Source organism: Nyctibius grandis, chromosome 11 (genome assembly GCF_013368605.1).
Source record: "Nyctibius grandis isolate bNycGra1 chromosome 11, bNycGra1.pri, whole genome shotgun sequence".
Lineage (NCBI taxonomy): Eukaryota > Metazoa > Chordata > Aves > Nyctibiiformes > Nyctibiidae > Nyctibius > Nyctibius grandis.
The window spans coordinates 911,630-933,028 of NC_090668.1; the positions used below are offsets into that span (position 1 = coordinate 911,630).

General features: G+C 44.9%; 1 protein-coding gene across 3 annotated transcripts in view; it reads right to left on the bottom strand.

Annotated features, from left to right (window-relative positions):
• The window catches only part of SCN8A (sodium voltage-gated channel alpha subunit 8), a 55,491-nt gene that overhangs the window by 27,170 nt on the left and 6,922 nt on the right, over positions 1-21,399 (bottom strand). The window contains exons 2-10 of one of the 3 annotated variants that reach the window (XM_068409767.1): positions 19,084-19,413; positions 11,097-11,215; positions 9,536-9,625; positions 9,196-9,324; positions 6,924-7,015; positions 3,030-3,251; positions 2,205-2,268; positions 1,416-1,557; positions 493-699 (exon numbers count right to left, since the gene is read on the bottom strand). In XM_068409767.1, coding sequence (XP_068265868.1) covers positions 493-699; positions 1,416-1,557; positions 2,205-2,268; positions 3,030-3,251; positions 6,924-7,015; positions 9,196-9,324; positions 9,536-9,625; positions 11,097-11,215; positions 19,084-19,359 — 1,341 coding nt within the window. In that variant the 5' untranslated portion in view covers positions 19,360-19,413. Of the gene's footprint in view, positions 1-492; positions 700-1,415; positions 1,558-2,204; positions 2,269-3,029; positions 3,252-6,923; positions 7,016-9,195; positions 9,325-9,535; positions 9,626-11,096; positions 11,216-19,083; positions 19,414-21,399 lie in introns of those variants that run through there. The other 2 variants (XM_068409764.1, XM_068409765.1) reach the window with 2 other exon arrangements.

The window sequence follows — 21,399 nt, forward strand, 5'->3', positions numbered from 1 at the left end:
GGCTTAATGCATGTAAGCACAAGTCTTTGGGGCAGGATTGAGATGCTTATTCTTTCTCTTGGAAGAAACCTGCAGCCAGGACTTGTAAAAATTTTTATAGTCTACTTTTGCAGGTAGTAAAATCTCTCTCAGTCCCACAGCTTTGTTTATAAGCATTTGATAATGGACCAACAAAGATGTACTTGTCTGTCTTGAGAAGATATTCCTACGCTTAAATAGAAACTCTGGGATGATTAAAAATTTCCGTAATAGAAGGCAGTTTTCCAGGACAAAATAAACAGAGCAAGCTTGTATATATTCAGGGAAAAAAAGCAATAGCAGGGAAGAGACAGTGAACAACGTGAACCCCAGTCAAGGGAGGACGCGATGCCAGGGCAAGCCAGCCATGGCACTGCTGCATTTTTTGATTATACGTCACTGCTCTGTAATAAACAGGCAAATAAATCTTAAAATATGTAAATGCATCCAAAAACATACAATCAAAACACTCACCTGTGCTTCTTCCTGCTGCTTTTTCAATTGTTCTAACATGGCCTTAAATTCTGCCTCTTTCTGCTCCGCCTCCTCCAGCGTGGCCTGGTTCTGCTCTTCATAAGCCATAGCTACCACAGCCAAGATGAGATTAACCAGATAGAACGATCCCACAAAGATCACCAAGACAAAGAAGATCATGTAGGTTTTTCCTGCTGCTCGTAAGGTCTGGAAGTAGAAGAGCGGGGTAGAGGGAAGAGAAAAAGGAAGGGGAAAGTGATTTCAGAGTGACACCATACGTGAACCGATCCCAAGTTTCTTGACCTGAATGTTTCTAAGAAAATACAGCGGTGCTGAACATTTAACATCTCAGCACTTCCACTGCAAAGCACTAAGACACTGCACGCTCATTAGCCATGAACACAAAAGGTGACATCCTCCTCCTTCTCTTAAGGGAACATCCAACGGATGCAAAGTGAAAATGATTCAGAAGTGCAGTGTGAAACTCAATGCTTAGACTCCTTTAAAACAAAACAAAACAGAAGAAAAGCCATTTCAGCAAGGTCCCCAAACTGTCCTCAGGTTACAAGGAAACACTCTGCCCTCCAAAGCGCCAGAGCACCTTCTGTGAGCAGAGCTACCTTCTGTGAGCAGAGCTGAACCGCACACAATCTGGGCAGCAGGCGGTCAGGCTCTTCCAGAATTAATTCACAGTTCAGCTGTACACACGCTGAGGACCCACCATCCCTCCTGGGCTTCAAAGTACAACACCCGCTCACAGGCAACGTCCCCTTCCTCCTCAACACACAATACCTCATTGTGCAGCTTTACTTGTAGTTACTCTTTTAGACAGGAGAAATAAAATACAGCTTGTCACGTTTTCCTTTCCTGTACTGTCCCCAAATTCTCATCTTGTATAACACCGAAGCAAAGTGTTTACTTACTAATTGATACAAGTTTTCCCAAAAGTCCTGAGTCATAAGGCGAAATAAAGCCAGAAAAGCCCAGCTGAAAGTGTCAAAGCTTGTGTAACCATAGTTCGGGTTCCGTCCTGCCTTCATGCACGTGTAACCCTCCGGACATTGACTGTGAAGAAGACGACAGCCACGTCAGGGCATCAAGGGAGGAAAAGGCACAGAGCAAGTGGACATCGTGCGCGTTACCCACGCTTACGGAGATTTTCACAACCCTCACAACAAACAGCATGCATTTTGCCTTCTGTGTCAAGTAAGAATAGCAGACAAGGAGACAGGCAGGATTTCAGAAAGGCCCTGTTATCTTTGTCCTATGCAAACAAGATGCAGCAACGTGAGGCTTTTCCCCCAACGTGAGCTGAAAGCACTAGCTTTTGCCCTGAGTGTCTTTAGAGCTGGAGGACTGGGTGAAAAACCAACTGGAGGTGATAGCGCAGGGAAAGTTTCCATTTCTGAACCTCCATCCCCTCCTTCTCTGATGATTCTTATGCTTGGGTTCAGAGGGAAATAATGGCACTAGTAATCATCGTTAGACATACCAGTCCCCTGAGATGACATGAAAAATGTCAGCTTACATTACATTAGTCAAACAGATAGTAACAATGGCTTAATAATTAGATCAAGAAACGTGAAACCTTTTACATGTGAAATAACACCAGATCCAACAAAGGAAGCAACGGGAAATATTCCAAAGGTTTTGCCATTAGCCAACATCAATGGTAATTAGAGTCTCTACTTTTAATAAAGCTCAACACTCACCCTGCATCTGAGCTGTTACCACAGAGCAAAGGATCAGAGTTGCCAGGAATTATGTAAAAATTTGCTGAAGAAGATGAAAAAGAAAAGATTACATCCACACACATATGGAGTTAGAGGATTTAACACACTAAAGCACTATAAAAACCTTCACTTAAGAGCCCTCTAGATCCCCTACTGATAAATTTATCAGTAAACTAACTCAGCTTTAAATAACATTAGCCCCACTAACTGTGCCTCAGCTTAAACACCTTTCTGGAAGTCAGTATAGCATTTTGAATAAAGATTGAAAATTATCTGACTGCACAGTAGAGAAGCTCAAAGTGAGAAGGGAGGAAGAAATTAAGTTACAAAAACTTGGAGGTTGGTTCCTTGATGATCCGCAGCATCGTTTACAGCTCTGAAATCCTGCCAGCGTGGAAGGATGCTGCAAAGCAGAACCAGGTACCAACAACTTCTTGTGCATCCTCTGAAGAACTTGGCAAAACTAAGTGAAGGACCTGACATTCAGCCCAGGGATTTAAACAGGCAGAGTTACTTCCCACTTACCATATTTAAACAGTTTTTAACTGGAAACAAAACAGGAAAAAAAATGCATTTTTGACAAAATATTTAGCTAAAAGAGCACAGCAAAGAGCTGCTAAAGAATGAACCCAACTAGAAACACCTCAACAAGGCCAGGTTTCTAAAAACTGAAAAATATCTGAGCAAGGGGTTTTTACTGCGCAAAGCCGGACACGCCACATTATAAACCACGTCAGAAATCCTGGCCAGCGGCATTAAGCCAAATCAGAAGGTTTTATGGAGTATCTCTGCAGAAATACCTACACATATTGTTGGTGTATTCCTCCCAGTCGAAGCCCCTAGAGCCGTTATCCAGGAAAGTCTCATTCACATTAATTGGCCATATCACACACTTGTTCCTTAAATTGCCCATAAACAGCTGCAACCCGATCAGAGCAAAGACACTGAGACAAAATACTGTCAAGATCATTACATCTGACAGCTTCTTCACAGACTGAATTAGGGCACCCACAATGGTCTTCAAGCCTGCAGAGAAGAAAACAAGACAATAAATCACTCCTGTAGAATGAAAAGACATTGAAAATTCAAATACATACAGCACCTTCCAACCGCTATACGGTGGCAAAAGCTTGCTGCTATAAAACTGGGGGGTTCCTGGGATCCACCACTCACGTTCAGGATTTTCCACACTGTACAATGAAGGTGGTGAAGGAGCCAAGCTCACCAGTTTCGATGGTGAACCAGCAATAGAACAAAACAAAACACCAACGTTCATCCCCGAGAGTATCTGAGCCTTGCAGCAGAGGATGCAAAGCGTACTCGGGAGTCCTGGCCATGAAAGGAGGGTTTGTCTAAACAAAGGCGTTAAATTAAGATACACTGCTACAAACCTCTCCACGGACACGTCTAGTTGTGTTTAAGCCTGCCTTATTGGCACAAGCTGCAACAACTTACAAAGATCAAATACCTGTCGGACTGTCTGCATCTTAAGTTTCCGCTGCTTAACTAAACTTCCCCTTTCCTTGCAGGAGCCGAATCTTTCATTTAGATCATGGGTTTTATTACAGGGAGGGCAGGATTTCATCCAGACCAAGGCCGTCAGGCAAGGCTCAATAATAAAAGTAAGCTCAGGCATAAGCCAAGAATCCTGCTGGTTTTCCAAACCAGTCCGGTCTGTGAGAGGAACCATCCATGAACTGGAGGAGGAACGCAGAGCCAATGCTTTCAGGAGACAGATCTAAACAAGCAAGAATTTTGGATGCAGAAACAACAGGGTACTAGGGCCCTTTGATCAGCCTTTCTGATGTTAAGTAGGATGATCTTGGAGTTACAAATGAGCAGTGAAAGAGGCTGAAGGGAGGAAGGAGGAAAAAAACCCAAAATCTCAGATCCAAGTCTCTGGCTGAGGCCACGTGAGCACTCTGCAATAAACCTTTGACAAGAAACCTTTCTGTGCCAACAGAGGTTTGATCCATATCAGGAACATAAAGATTCAAAAATACATAAATAAAAGGAATTCTCATGGAGGAATATTTGTGTGAAATGTCTTTGACTTTAATCTTCAAAACTTTTAATCGATGCCAAAGCCCTGCTCCAGCACAAAGCAGTGTTTTGCTGTTGGCTCTGGCAGACAAATGACCATTACAACACCCGTCTGCACACTCATCTGGCAGCAAGAGTGTTCCCAGTCCAGCCACAGGACAAATACAACTTCAACAACGTTCAGCCGAAGCAATCGCCTTCGTGTACTGCAGGTCCACATCACCCTGGGTCCCGTTTAACGTAGGTGTGTCACAGGCTGGCCACGCACGGAGACTGATGGCATCAATCAATTAAAATACCAATAACTCAAGTGCCAATAAAAAGCTTCAGACCACCACAGAGTTCAATATGGTCTATCAAGCCATAGGATGAAAGCAATATTTTGATATTTTAGCTCAGAGGTGCCACAGTCTATTCCCGTCACACAAATCTATGCAGACCCTCTACCTGCACGGAATTTCACCCAGTGGCACGTAACGTTCTGGTAATATTTCCCATTTTTATCTCATCTAAAAAACACACCGAGGACAATTCCAATTATTGATAGAAGATGTAGTTAGCACTCATCATAGCAAGATAATTTTCTCATTAGCTCAGCGCAGTGTTAGAATTTCCATTCCATTACACACGCTGAAGCAGAAGCGGAACCTCTTTATATTTTAATATTAAGTGTATTCTAAAAAATCACTTCTGCCCCGAGACGTGATAGCACTAAAACCCATAAAGAGCACTCTCTGCCCAAGTTCCTATTAAATAACCCAAAAGGCTAATTACACAAATGCTTTACATTCCTCACGTTGTTAGTCACAAAATCGAGAGGGGAGCAAGGTTTGAGCTTTACCTACGTGCTGCAGAACCGCAGCGGGGGCAATCCCTTCCCAGAGCCCAACCCACACAAATAACCAGAGTTTTGCCATTTCCAGTTCCAGCCATGGACGTGCTCGGTGCGCCCAACGCTCAAACAGCAACCGGTGCAGCAAATCACCCCGTTAATTAAAAGTACGGCTGCACCGAACTGAGAAGGGCTCGGATTCCACCCACCCCGCTTGCTGGCATTGAAACGAAGGAAATCCCATTAGTTTTGAGCAGGATGGAGAGAACGACACACAACTGAGCTGTTCTGCTCCTTTCCATAGGAAGACAAGGCATGCCGTCACACATTTCGTAACCAGCTCATTGAAGTTGCATCATCTTCACTTTGCCACGATTACGAAAGCAAAACACACACGAAACTTATTTTAACATCGATGCTTTTCTTTGAGCAAGCCAGTTAATACCTGTAGCAGGCTGACAGAATCGCAACCGCGCTTCGGATCCGTCTAGTGCACTGCTAACAGCAATTACCAAAGATCTTTTGCTCTTTGTATGGGCAAACATTAGGGAAGGCTAAGGAAGAACATTACTCTAGCATACTCTCATTCGGTGCAAGGAAAGCAGGCGCCACTTAAGAACATCATGCACAACAGCCATGTACATCTGATGGGTTTAGCAGTCTGGAATGGGGACAAAAGTGATGGGCCCCTACAATTCCATAGTCTCTTTTCTGGTAAACGTAAGCGCAAGTGTAGCCTGAGAAAGCAAAAGAAGCATTATCAGTTAATGCATTAGGAAACAAAAGACAAAGAAGTAGAAGACCAAAGATCATCAAGTGATCATGTAGGGTGCCTACCTTGAGACAGGTCAAGCATGTGAAAACTGGACAACTACAGATGCTTCAGTGCCTATGAACATTAAGTCTTGAGCTTGACCTTAAAATTAGGGATACTTCTGAGAAACCACCTACAGGAGACTTTTCTATACAAGAATTCAGGATCAGAATCATATTCTCAGTCCATAGTGCCTCCATGGTCTCTTACAATAAAGGAATGGCCATTGCTTACCCTTCGACACCCAGATTAAGAGTCTAGAAGCAGCTTCATAAGTGACGGTCCTGCAAAGTCCAGCTCTGGGGGTGGCACGTGAAATGGGCAGGTCTGTGAATTAGGACTTCTGGCTTACAGAGAGCTTGGTCAGCACTTTGGGCCACACACCATTGCATTAATAGCTGACAGCCGGCTCCACTACAACATACAAATGCAAAAGCTGGTAGTGCCAATGCTCTGTTGAGCTCAGTCCATCTCCAAATGGCAGCACCAACCCTTTCTGAAGGCGGGGAGGCAAGCTCATTGTCATTATCTGGAAGACAACCTGCCCCAGATCCTGTTTGACTCCAAGTAACTGAAGTTGCCTCATGCAGAAAGGTTTTAATCTTGGTTGGGTTTTGCTCATTTGCTTTGCAAAGTTATTCCTAAAATAGTTCTAGACACACTGTTTTAATGGGATGACTCGTTGAGCAAGAAACCGTTCAGCCTGAGGAGGAAGGGAGTGCCTGATCCTTTATTCATCTGGAACTAAACTTTAGGCCTGGCTTTCATTTCAGAGATCGGAGAGCTGCATGCATACACAGGGATAAAGAAGTATGAAACAGCAGACTGTTCAACCCATAATTTGATGGCCCAGAAGCCTTAATTTCAAACTTCTCTGTCTATACAGACTGCAAAGCCCATCAAAAATATCCCAGTGCCACTTCTGAGAAATAAGCAATGCAGGACAAGAGGGGAGATATGGAAAAATAGATACACGCAAGACCAGCCTTTAATGCTGAATGGTTCTCACCTGGAATGACAGAGATAGTTTTCAAAGCTCGGAGAACTCTGAAAGTTCTCAATGCTGAGACATTCCCAAGCTCCACAAACTCTGTGACATATCTGCAATGAGGGAGGTCACACACAAAAAAACACAATGACAATACACACACCAAAATAAAACAACAACTACAGACAAAGCAATACATCACTCACAGGGGCCTGTACCCAACAGCTAACACCAACCGGAGGCCGCCTTACCTGGAATTACAGAAATAGTTTTCAAAGCTCTCAGAACCCTGAAAGTGCGCAGAGCTGAAACATTGCCTAGGTTTACAAACTCTGTTATATACCTGCAGAATTAAACCAGAGTTAATGGCACCGTTGGGGTCACCTTCCTTTTCATATAGTTGTCTGTTTGTAGGAAACAGCTTGTAATTTAAAATGCTTTAGAATTGCCATTTAAACGAGAGAGACAGAAAATTTCAGAGCCAAAACACAGTTTAAGTCTCTCCACACTGCAACCAGCTTGCCCAGGTGTTCTTGTCTATACAGGTCTTGAAATTTAACGCTATCTCTGCAGAAGATGGTGATTGTAAAACTGTCAGATAAGCAAGACTTGGTGACATCAATCTCAGTTCAATGGTTTCGGGTCTATTCGCTTCAATTCATGTTTTTAATAAAGTATAATCATCTTTTGCTTTGATTAGCATCCTTCATTTTAATCCTTTATGCTTTACTACCAGTTTGTGAGCCACACGTAGGTACGATTATCCCCATTTTACAAGGGGATAAACCTGAGATACACAGAGGATAAGAGGCTTAGTGCAAGGTTAACAGTTATATTTTAGCACAACTTAGAATATTTCCTCTGCGCTGTCTGGGGAGAAACATGGTATAAAAAAAGCAAAGAAATGCACAATATTCAAGATTCTTCCTGGTGCAGAAAGGCCTCAAGTGCTTCATAAAACTTAGCCCCTATCAGTGGGATTTAAATAACGCAGAGGCTTGCTCTAGCCCTTGACACACAAAAAGGATTGTGTTTGAAGTCTACAGGCAACCTCACTGGAAAGAAGGAGGTTACAGAGTTAGCTCAGCTCGAGATTCAGCACGTTTATTTGAGACCAACGCACTGGGCCTTTGAAAGCTGGCGTGCTGTTACTTGTTAATTTTTCAAGAAACAAAGGAAATAACCAATTCACAGGTCGAACCCGAGCTGTGTGCACAGAACTGGGCGCCTCACCCACGCAGGCGCGTTCCCACTGTGCACAGCAGATCCCCGTCTGTTCCGAAGCAAAACTAGTGCCAGTGAGTTACCCGTTATTTGCCTTTTTGTGTACAATGTCCAACTCTTTGCGTATAATTTAAATACACTGCTAAAAGGCTAGTAGAAAAAGAGCAGAAACTCAAGAAAAACAACAACCTTCAGTGTGGAATCCAGCCAAAAAAAGGCATTTTTATGATCAAAGCATTTTCTACAATTAAAGTGCTCTGAACCCTGGAAAATTAGGCTGCGCCTTCCTACGTGATCCTTCAGTTTTCATCGGCCGTTGTTGACTACGGGAGCCCAAACATGCACATGTGCAAATGTAAAAGGGGAAAAAAATCTCTCTTCCACCGGCCACTCCAACTACCAGTGACATACACCTGGTTTTCACCAGCAGTACTAAGCCCAAGCAACGATCAACGTGGGCCAATAAGGAACAAAGCAGAACTCCAGCGTGCACCTCCTGGTTCAGCTGTGAATTCAGACATCCCCACGAACCCTCATTATTAGACCAACGCAAGCTGATCTGGCACAAAGGAAAAGAATGAGGAAGGAAAATAAAATGTCCCCTTTTCTGACACTGCACCTTCATCAGAAATGGGTTAATGACTGTTCAACCTGAAGTTGCAGCCTGGGAAATTTTAATACACAAGCCCAAGGAAGGAAGGAGTGGTAGAGACTAGAATTTAAAGATGTTTGGCTCCCAGTCCTATGCTTAACAGAACAAGCTGCCACTCTGGCCCATGAGCAATCTAAAATGCTAGGCACTATTATAAAGTCTTATATTAAAGGCAGTTTTCAGAAAATCATATTTTTTGCAGCAGCAATTCCACTAATTCCATGGAGTTCCATTTTACATCTGTGACTCCGCGTCAGGCTAAAGCTTTCTCTTGAAAAAATCAAGAAAGAAATCTTTTGGGGATTCAATTAAGTTTTCCTTGATTTATTTTTTCCTTACACACCCACCCCCTCTTTGAAGGTCTCATCCCCTCCCGTATGCAACAAATACCTGAAATAAGCTGAAAACACAACTTACGCCATCATGATCACACTGAAATCTAGCCAGTTCCAGGGGTCACGTAGGAAAGTAAAGCCATCTATACAGAAACCTCTTGCAATAATTTTCACAAGTGATTCAAACGTATAAATACCCGTGAACGTATACCTGTCATGAGGAAGAGAGAGAGCCGCGCTGAGAAGTTTGCAGAAAAGTCATTTTAGTCATGAAAAAGATGAATTACACTTTTGTCTAAACAAAGTGGAGGTAAAATATGACCCGTATTTGTGCTAACTTAAACGCGAGCAGGAACAGATTTCTCAAGAGAAGAAAAACAACATTCAGAGAGATACTTAGAAACACAAGAAGCATTACTTACTCCACATTCTTCGACCATTCAGGTGGGTTACTAAAAGTCATGAATACACAGTTGGTCAAAATAGTGCACATAATGATCATGCTAAATACTGTAGAACAAAGTCAAGGATCACAGGGACACTAGCGTGGCTCTCTACATCACTTACGGCTCCCTAAAGACCACTGCACTACAGTAACATCCAACAAGAATTTCCAGTCTATTCTCTGTGGACTACAAATAAGAGCCAAGATGCTTCCAGCAGCCGTGGGAAATAAGACCGGGATGACTGTATATAAATAGTATTTTTATGTCACCATTCAATTTATTTTATATTTTCTGATGTGTCTTAGCAATTCAAAATCACATGCCTACATGAAAATGTCTCCCCAAATAATTCCATCTATTCAGTAACATCAAAATACATTGTGTGCTAATACATCCAACAGGAAAGCAGCGTTGCTATCCTTGGACACCTCGGATTTAGCTTGGAGGAAACCTTACGACTCTTTCCAAACATCTCTGCTCCCTCCGTGTGTTCAGGACCTTGTGTGTCACCTTTGCAGACGGAAGGTGCTGGACTAACTGATTCGAGGAGCGCTGCAGGGACAGCACATTTTCAGAGTTAGAAGTTTGAGTGGATTTTAACTACTGAATTACTAGCAGAATGGTGAAATCCAGGGTCAGATCCAAAGCTGTTTGACTTCCAAATCTGTTTAAGCAGACTCAAATGGATCTTAGGTCAAGGCCCAAGATCCACTGGTGGCATCTCGGTCTCAACCTGACCGATGGGCATCTCTCAGCTGCATCCCTTGAGGAAAGGCTACAAGAAATAACGCACAAGCCAAAGAAAACGTTCCCAGCCCCAGATCCCAGGCTGAGTTTGAAGCATTAAAAGATGTAAAAGCTTTTTCTCAATATGAGATGCAGGAAGCAAGGATATAGAAGCCCCATAACCAACGTGTTTCTGTTTTAGAGTCACTTTCTAAAAATAAATAAATAAATAGGGCAAAGCAGCTCATTCCATACACCAATTTTTTTTCCTCTCCTAACAGCACATGCGGATGATGCGTCTGAAGCTCTCAGAGCTGTCTGAGGCCCTGCAGAGGAACATTTTGGAATAGCCTTGCCATTAGAGGGAAGTTTGAGAGATGCCAAAAGAGCAAGAAATTAGTCAGCGTCTAATTACATACCAGGTACCTTCGGCTCCTTCTCCAGGTACTAATTCTATTTAACCATTTTAGCAGCTAGTTAAAGCTCAACTCCTCTTCCTGTGAAGCATAAACTTAAACCACATCTGTTCCAAAACTTAGCAATGTCTGTGCATTGATGGAAGAACAGACACAGACAGGTACAATTTAGCAGGGAAAATAAACGAAATGTTTACTAGATTGGATATGTCCAAAGGACCACGCTTTTCCATCCAAAAAAGCAGGTTTTTGTGTGTGTTCTGAGGCCAATCCAACTTCACCACGTGCAGAACTGCAATTCACAGACACTATTTGAACTGAGCAATAAGATAATAGGTAAGAGATTTTTCAACTAATATACAAAGGCAAAACCAACTCAGTAATAAAAAGGATATGAATGTATCAAAATTTTAATAGCTATTCTTCTAAACAGATTAAAAGGACTTAAAATGTACAAGGCAGGTGTGGCACTAAATCGGAAGAGTGTTTTCCCTCTGTTTAGTACTACAAAGGTCTGTAGAGAAACAAAGAAAGAAAAAGAGAGAGAGAGTTAATGCACGAAAATCAAAGCATGAATTGTACAAAAAAAAGACTAACATCTTACATGGTAAAAAATAGTATTTTCTGCTTTTTTAAAGAATAATGTCCTTTATGACGTTCCCATTAGGGTAAAACATTCCCACCAGTGCATCAAGAATAATTCTACTCCAAACCATCCATTTCACTAGACACCTCTGGCAAGAGCAGAAGGAAAATCTCCCACCCAAGAGCCCACACTTCCATCACGCGAGGGTGGAAGCACTATTACCCAATCTAATAGATCAGAACCGAGGCCCACAGCAACCACAGATCACAAGTTCAGGATTAGCAGCTGAACCCAGACTTCACGCCATCGACCGGCACACAAGACCATCCACCTTTATGGCCCAGTGTTCGTGTAACCTTCCCAAACGTCACTAAGAGCTACCACAACAACCCGTGTTTTTACAAGCAGCACCTCCCCTGCAAAGAAAGATTGACATGTAAGTAGGAAGAAAATTTCACTGTTGAGTCCCCCACCCCATCAGACACAAGTCAGAGACCCATCGTCCCCACTCATGGCAATTTGAGGTGCTGGAGCGAGTCCAGAGGAGGGCGACCAAGCTGGTGAAGGGTCTGGAGGGTCTGACCTCCGAGGAATGGCTGAGGGAGCTGGCAGTGTTTAGCCTGGAGAAGAGGAGGCTCAGAGGTGACCTTAGTGCAGTCTACAACTACCTGAAGGGAGGGTGTAGCGGAGTGTGAGTCGGCCTCTTCTTCCAGGCAACCAGCGCCAGGACAAGAGGACACAGCTTCAAGCTTCGCCAGGGGAGGGTCAGGTTGGACATTGGGAAGCATTTCTTCTCAGCAAGGGTCATTAGACATGGGAACGGGCTGCCCAGGGAGGTGGTGGAGTCACCATATCTGGAGGGGTTTAAGAAAAGACTGGACATGGCACTTAGTGCCCTGGTCTAGTTGCCATGGTGGTGTCAGGGCAATGGTTGGACTCGATGAGCCCAGAGGGCTCTTCCAACCTGATCGACTGATTGATTGACTGATAATTTTGAGCACGTTCCACGCTGGTGCACCAACTCCAGGCACAGTCATGTGCTCCCATTGCATTTAATTAGCGAGATGTTAAGGCTCACTCCTTTATACAGAACCTGTGGAATGAATCATGTAAACGTGAGGCAGAATCGATCTCATCTCTCCCTCACCAGCCTTAAAATACAGACCTGCTACTTCATCCCCCCGCTAGCGAACGCGCATACCAAAAAGCACCGGGAGGATCACACGCAGCCATCTGGAGAGGCAAAATTAGAACTGTGGTTGCTTAATACCAGCACACTCAATGCACCTACCGCTCGACTTGAAGGGAAAAAAAAAGCCATTTGCGTGCACTGAAAAGCCAAAGCCCTTTTCCCAGCACCATTTTACGTTCCCTCCGGGATGCTGCAGCGTCAGCGAGGGGGGATGAAGCCCGGACCGCTGCAGGGGAAGGGAGCGGAGCTGGGCTCGCTGCAGGCTCGCTCCCCGGCACCAGCCCACCGTTTGGCACAGCCCCGAGCCTCCCCGAGTCCAACCCAAGGGAATCCACGAGGGCTTTCTGCCAACGCAGTCACTGTGCTTCCCCAGGAGACTCACTCTTATGAAATTTGTCATTTCCCCCCTAGTAAGTGAAACAACGTATTTTAGCTCATTTGGCTAAATTAGACCATTGAGCAGGAAATTATTTGAAAAGGAAATCAAAATCAGATTGTGGTTCAGCACTGAGTGAGAAAGATTAGTTAAGCATAACCACTAATGCATCTCCCAACAAAAGCACTTTAAAGACGACCCTGGACAGCTCTTAAGTTGCAGCATCAAGAATTAATGAGCAGATTACCTTGGCATGTAACAGTATTGTAAAAGGCCATAAGTTTTTCATAATTGCAGATTACAGAGTGGTCAAGGGACACCTGATTTCAAGAACCAGCCTCCTCTCCTTCCCTGACACCACAAACTTTCCAAGACTCACACACCACTCATGTTTAAATCGCCTTTTGCTGCGCCCTGCAGAGGCTTCGGAGCAGGATACCCACCACCTTGGGATGCTCACCACCTTCAGCTGCGTCCCGAGCACAACACCGAGCTCTCAACTCTACCACATCTTTTAAGCAATGAACTCTCCAACGTGACTGTGCTGAACATTACGTGGGCACAAGGTGAGGTGGACAAAGACAGAGATTCCCCAAAACCCCACGCAGGGGTTCTGCGAGGTCGCTCCATTTCATGGTACCTCCATTTCTACACGGGGACAATCTCTGAGCAGGAGCCCTGTGGTTTGCTCGGATAGAGCTCAGCAAGCAGCAGCAAAACCGTTCTTCCCACGGAGACACAGGCATGTGCGTGCTGCTTCGCAGACGTAAACCAACCCAAAGACTTTGGACCTGTACCAGGAGAGCAAGCCAGGCTCAGTCGGGGAAGGTGGATACAAACTGCTCTACATGGAGGGTCAGAGACTGTTGCCTTGGCACGCTGGAGTGATGACGTGGGAACACACATTTTCAGTAGCTGTTTCACAGGGATTGACCCAGAAATTTGGCATTCCCTGCTGTAATAGAAGCGGTTTCACCCAGTGATCAGGGCAATCGCCTACCAGACATGAACTCCACATCCTGCTTGCCAGCTTAGTCCTTCATCTATTACACAACCTTCCATAAGGCAGCTCCTTGTTTTCTCTTCCACGCTCTGCCCAGCCTTCTCTAGACCATAATGCTGGTTGAAATTATTCCTGTCTATAAAGCCCATCATAACTGGGCCTCTCAGTACAACCACAACACAAACAAGGTGCCGTACACTCCAGTCCGCTCGTCGACTCCGATGGTTCCAAGATCCGCTGCTCCGGTTCCCCTGCGTATCCGAGAAAATCCCGGGTAAATCTCCGCTTGGCCTCGTCAGTAGAAAGAAGAGCACAAGAGCCAAACAGCGTTTGGCAATTTAAAACCTTATCTTAGTTCTTCTTTCTGGTGCTGACATATTAAAACTCAATTTCAAAATGGCTGCATGCTCTTAAGATGTTTGCTGGGTCAGGTCCAAGAACATCCTCAAGCCCTTTTAAGATCTGCTGAGGCAAAGCTCAAAACTCAGAGAAAGGCAATACCTGGAGAAGGGCATTTTCCAGTCGTCTTCTAAGAGCTGAAGTCTGGTTGAACTCCCAAAAGCCTCAATTTGTTGTTAGAGAGTTGTTGGAAAAGGTTCTGTCCACTTTAGTTTTCTTAAAGTCGGCTGGGAACCTACGCTGGACAGAAACCTTCGAAGTGGTTCTCATATACAAGGAAGTAAGATCACAAAAGATAAATCTTCTCTAAATCAATCTGCAAAATAGCGCATTAAAGAAGCGATGCGGGAGAGCACGACAGAATTGATCAGGTGATGGCAAGAAGCAAACCAGTTACATGAAGATTTAACACCCTCTTGCTTCATGCAGGCTTTACACTAAGCATTTCTGTGATGGCTGAAAAGCGAGGAGGAGTGGGCAGGAGATTTAAGAAGAAAACAGCTTTACGAACAGCCTAAGAACATATGGAACCATGTTCCTCCGGTGGTAGCTGATGGCTGCCTTACTCAACGCGAAGCAAGAGAGAGCGACGACTTTCTGATGACACCCTGGGCGAGTTACTTTAACAGAGCTATTTTCAAAATTAATTTACAGGAAATCTGGCACCCCGGAGGCTGAACAAGTAGATACAGAATTAAACGTCAATGCAAAATATTTTTCAAGTCTGTTTTGGCTCACAGAGGTGTACTTCCTTATACAGCAAATACACTATTTAGTATTTATTTTTCCACCCCCTCCAAAAGGGGACAAATTTATTCTTTCTTAGTAACTTATTCTTCACCACTGAAAAGCTTAGGGGGGAAAAAAGTATCTGCCACATTTTGCTCTCGCTTTAATCTCTCATTTCAAGCCCAACGTAGGAAAACCTTAGTGCCCTGGTCTAGTTGCCATGGTGGTGTCAGGGCCATGGTTGGACTCGATGATCCCAGAGGTCTGCGCTACGGCACCGCTTGGGACGGGACACAAACGGCACCGTTATCTGCCGTCTCATGAACGGCCGCACAACAGCAAACAACTCCGTTACACTTTGCCTTCCACCCATCACCCCGAAAGGTCTGGAGAAGGCGCCTGACAGGGATCACACCCTCCTTTCTTCATTCTGCCAGGACAGCAGGGAGGATAGCTAGGAAGGGCACGCTCACTTTTCCTGCTCCCTTTAAGCCTACTGGAGAGATGTAGTGGAAGAAAAAAATAACATTAAACATGCAAGGTTTAGGAAAAAGTAATTAGCTTCTGGAAATAAGGATAAAAGGCTGTTTTTTGAGATGGTCCCGATTCTGCCCTCTGTTTCAGTGACTTCACTGAAATGCAAAACCCATTAACGGTATCGTGACCTTGCAGGGCCATCACCTTGCCCTGCAGAAGTCACAAGCGAAGGCTCCTTGAAGCACACGCTACAGCCAGACGTGCCTCCCCCAAGCTGCTCTCTCCCATCCCTGTAGTCTTCCCAGGTCCGCGCAGTCAAGGTGACATTCTGGACCAGAGGGCCCATTTCCAAACCATGCATGTGACTCGATGAAGTTGCAAGTCACTCCATTGGCACGTACGCACTGGAAAGATCCTCAGGTGCTCATCTGCAAGCTATAGGTGACCTCGGCCAGTCCCGCTCTAGCCTCAGACGTTCATGGGTGTATTGACAGTCTTCTACAACTGCAGGGTTGATTTTTTCATTGAAATCAATCCACCGAAGCTTATATATGGTCTCAGTTCCCAGAATACTCAGGGACCTTCTACTGCCTCGTAAGTGGAGCCGCTGCAGGAGCATTAGCACCTTCACCTTGTTCTGTAGCAAGTATGAGATTTGTACCGAGTGAAATGGAAGTTACTCGAGGAAAATGACCACAACCTGGCAAAAGTCACATTCAATCGGCAAGAACAGAGTGAGGAGTTGTTTAGTAGGAGTGACAGCCTAGGCCATAAATGGAAAAGAAGGAAAGAGAGGTCTAAAAGAAGGGAAAACATTAAAAAATAGAAATACTAGTAAGGTTGTGGAAATAAGAGGATGATGGTCCTTACCTCTTGCTTAAGCAAACACGGAGAGAAGACTAGACTACGAGGCAATGAGCTGCTTTGCTTTCATTGCTAGAGATGCTCACATACGTGGCTTTCCTGAATTTTGTTTGCACATGTAAACATGGAAGTTCATGTACCTGAACCTGAAATGTTTCAGGTTTCCACAACAAATACCATGGGCAAGTATTTCTTCTACCATGTGCTTCAGGCCAGGAATTAGAAGGTGAATACTACTTGCAAAACAAAGAATCATGAAAAAATTCTCACTGGTACTTACATAAAGACAAAAAGGAGCTAAATTAGCCCCAAAATGTGCTACCTGTGAGCAAAGGGACTTTCCTGATTCTCCTAAGAGTCATTACTCCCATTTTGCAACATGAAACCGAGCAGAGAAAAGAGAAGTAGCTCGGACAAAACCATCGCTTGCAGGGCTGGGCTCCGAACCCAGGACTTCTGACTCCCTGTACCATGGTTCTGTTTCTAGGTCACGCTGTTTCTCCTTTAAATATCAGTTAACAGGCCACTGGAAAGTTCAGCTTCTCAGTTAAAATGCAGTTTCAGTTTCTTTAGATAAACCAAGATCACTGTGTCCTACGGCAAGGAAAAGCAACCAGCTGATTTGTTCCTATGCACGCTGCACGTCTGGCTTTAAAAGAGAAGACCTATGATGCAAAGCCTTCTGGCAAATGCTGGAGAAGGGGGGGGAAAATCTTGGAAAACTTCCCATGATTCAAGCAGATTCGCAATTCCTGATGATTCAGAGAAGGGCCTTTTTTAATGGCCTTAAAAAAAATTCCTTGTGGGAAGTCACTGACTATTTGAAGCAGCAAAAGAAGTAGCACACACCGAAGCTATCGCCATACTGGATGGATGCAAAAGAAACAGCCACTGAAACGTTATTCCGGTGTTTATGGGAAGAGCAAGGCTCTTTTCACAGAAGAGCAAGTACGAGGTTGGCAGGGCTGTGCGAGTTTGTCTCCCATCTCCAGAACCTTCCCCTCTGCTGGCAGCTGCTCCAGCCCCGCGCAGAGCTCGCATCTCCGCGCGGCAGCACACCGAGCGCGCAGGAACTCTGCAAGCTCTCTGCTGGACACACGACAGATGCCTTCAAAGTTGGGAACGTGGCTTATTTTTCTTGAAAAAGGAAAGATTTATTAATAGCATTGTGTTGGGAGGCAAATACGGAGACTGAAAAGCGTGAGGGTTAAGGGGGTTCCCCTCTGCCTCCTACTTCTGGTGGAACATGGAGACAACCAAGAAGCCTTTGCCCAGTGCTCCAGGACATGGCAGTGCCCGCTGCCCATTCAGCGCCGCTCTCCTATTTTAGCTAGAACGAACATGCCCCAGTTCTCCCACATACACTGTCTGTTCAACTGCCTGAACACAAACAGGGCACAAAACACTCCTGCTTAGATCTGCAGGACACTTCGTAACACCTACTTTGGTTGGGTGCAAGAGGCCACACACAAAGAGACCCTGGGAGCTGCTCTTCAGCTCCATGTCTCTTCACAACCTGCCCACGCCAAAACCGGGCAACACCAGATTTATTTAACAAAGAGAAAATATTTCTGAGAGATAACGCAAGCGACCTTCTCACCAACAGCAGCAGCTGCCCAGACATTTCCTCAGGTTCATCCACCCAAGTGCCAGCCTGCCTGGTATTGAACACGTACACAAATCACCGCATTTCGAAGCCCTGTTCCGAGTTGGTACCTGTTCTCCCAGCACCACTGACTCAACAAATAAGCACCAAATCCCCTAGTGTAAATGCAGAAGAGAATGATCGGTTATACCCAGCGTTACCAGCAAATTCCATTGATTTCATGTGAATAATGCCCTGCCAGCCACAGAGTCACTTCGGAGCGTGGCAAGAAACGTCTGCCCCGACACAACATCGTAAAACATGTTGTTACCCGTGACAACTTACTGATGTTACATGACAGCCATTCGACCCAAGTTTTCAACGGTCACATCACAACTCTTGTCACAGCTACGGTCAAACCTCCAGCTTCTCAAGTGGCACAGCTAAGCCCGAGTTATAGATGGTAATTATCTCAGCTTATTCAAATTAAATTTCTACCAAAGGAAGCAATGAAATTAAACGGTAGAAAAGAATCTCAGTTTTAAGTCATCCAGCCTTCTAAGAAAATCAGCGATCACGTTCTTATTTCACCAGTAGGTCCCTCCTCTCCATCTCCAGCACAGGGTTTGCTTACCCACCACTTCCCTCACGACACCACTTCATTTCTTAATACATCTCGGCACCCACAAATGCCTCCTGCCATATCACCTGAATTCCTCAGACAAATATTTTTTAAAATAACAATTACGAAGATGAAAGCGAGTTAATTAGTTTATCTCACTTCTTTTTTGTCATGATTCTGTACCCCACTGCTTCATAATGGTCAAATTCAGACTGAATTCCATGCAAGTAATGAAATACACACTTAAAACCATTACTGTTACCCCTCAATTAAATTCTTCTTCTTGCCCTCATGGTTAAAATTGGCACATCAGCACAACTTTATCTATTTTTAGTTCCCAGACCTTGTTCTCCTAACTCCATCCAAGCAGGTGCTTAAGGATTGATCATATAATCTCTATTAAACCTCAAAGAACAATATACAACAAAACAAATCAAACAAACAAGCCCCATCCAAAGTTTCCATTCTTTGTCTTCTACTTAAACCATACCCAAACCTGCAATTTCCTAAGAAAAAGGTGGTTTAGCGACTTCTTTCTTGCAGACTCACTTTCTGGGTCATATAATAAGGGTCAAAGTCCTCCAGTGGTACAGCAACCAGCCCTTTTGGGATGTCCCCGTAGATGAAAGGCAAATTCTTCCCCGCCTCAAGGTCACTGTTTGGTTTTGGTTTGCTGTCTTCGTCGTCATCCCGGTGGCTGCTGTCTTGCTTTGGACGCTGCTTCTTTTTTAATTCTGCGATGTGTTTCTCGATGTTAGCCAGAGACTCCGGAGTGAAGGGTTTAAAACTATCAGGACCTGGTGGTGCGAGCAGCCGTGCTGCCATCTTTTCATCCTGCAGCAGCTTCTTTAGCTGTGTTGCAGCCCGGACAGGTCAGCTCTGCAGGGGAGCAAAGAGCACAGGCACAACAAAGTCAGTCACTGCAACGACAGACAGACAAGCAGAAAGCATTGGAGATCCAAAGGCAACTCTGGTCTTCAAGCCCTCACAGAGCGAGGCGAGCAGACCTGCTGCTTCTCCATCCCAACACAAGCTACAGGCAGACGCACATCGAGTGCTGGGCACGGGGCGAACCTGCCCGTCCCTGCCCACCGCGCCACTTCACCCAGGCATGGAGTGATAGGATGAGGGGGGATGGTTTTAAACTGAAAGAGGGGAGATTGAGATGAGATATGAGGAAGAAATTCTTTGCTGTGAGGGTGGTGAGACCCTGGCCCAGGTTGCCCAGAGAAGCTGTGGCTGCCCCCTCCCTGGCAGTGTTCAAGGCCAGGTTGGATGGGGCTTGGAGCAACCTGGGCTGGTGGAAGGTGTCCCTGCCCATGGCAGGGGGTTGGAATGAGATGGGCTTTAGGGTCCCTTCCAACCCAAACCAGGCTGTGATTCCACGATTCTATGATTTTACGACACAGGCAGAAGCGGCACGCAAACCTGGATCTCCAACAGCCACGCTGACGGCTGCCCTGGGCTGGGTGTCTCCTGAACACAAACTCTATGCTAGACTACAGAAAACGTTCTGAAAAGCAACTTTATCAAAACCAGCATTTTCCTGCAAAAATGATTCTAAGAGTCATTGCTCTCTAGAAAACTGATTATTAGATAAAAACTGATTATCAGACAAAAAAAATTCCAAGTCAGCTCTATTCCCAGGGTCGGGACAAGGTGTCCAGCCCTGTCTAAAGAGGGCTGGGTAGTGGCACACTCCTTACCTTGCTAACAAGGCATTTAGCAAAGTACTCCCCCCAACACAACGCAAAGGAGGAGTAACTTGGGGCTGGGTTTATGAGAGCGCAGTAGCCAACATGCACGGAATATGCTGAGCTCTTCTGAAAAAAATTGCTCCTTCATGTCCCATCAGATATTAGTGCAGTTAAGGAGAAGTTTCCTTAATGACTTCAGCAGGCACGGCTATAGGTGTGCCTCTGAATGCTTCTTTAGGACCAAGACCTCCATGGGCTCACCTCTTCCTGCTCCGGAGCGTGCCACATCTATGGGAAGTCAAATCACACCCTTTCATGTTACATATATATAATTATCAGGGTTTCTATTCATTTCAGGCCCTAAGAATGACAATTTTAAAAGACTCATCAAGTACAATAGTAATTTCTGAAAGTTAAATTTCTACAATATGTGGGTTAGACACAAGAGTCGTCTTTGCACCAGATGCAACGCAAACGAGCACTTCTCCATGATAAAAAAAGGGAAGGGAAGCGGACGAGGTACAGAAGCACAGCCGAGGAAGACCTCGCAGAGCTTCCAACCTGCCAAGGAGCACAGACCTCTGCCGGGGTTTTACACCGTCCCTACAGAGCTCCTCGCTCTCCCCCCCAACTCCTACAAAAGAGAAGATCGTTTCTCTGGATCCAGCCGCCTACAAACCCTCTGCAGCTTTGCACCTTTTGCCAAGCTCTCCCTCGAGAACCAGCAACAAGAATATATTGCATTTCTGAGCTACCGGTACCTCCTGAAGCTTTTCACACTCCAGGAGGAGGCCAAGAGAGGAGAGGAATTACAGAAACCCTGCACTGATGCAACAGCACTGCAGTGCTGCAGGCTGGAGTACAACCCAGCCTGACACGGCTTGGCACTTCAGGGAGGAACCCAAACACTTCTGAATTCAAGAGGAAAGGCAAAATAACTGTGAGTATATGGCACAGAAAGAGTCCAAAAGCTACGCGGGATAAGGTCCCTTAAGTAAGGAAAAAAAGATCATCAGTAAGGTCAGATCTTTTAAGCTAACACGCACACAGCATCAAAATGTGTATTAAAGATTTGGAATCTCTGAAAGAAAAATGACTTTCAAATTCCTTGAAAACTCTGATATAGGACTGAATCGTTAAAATTCACCTATTTTGGCAGGATATTACC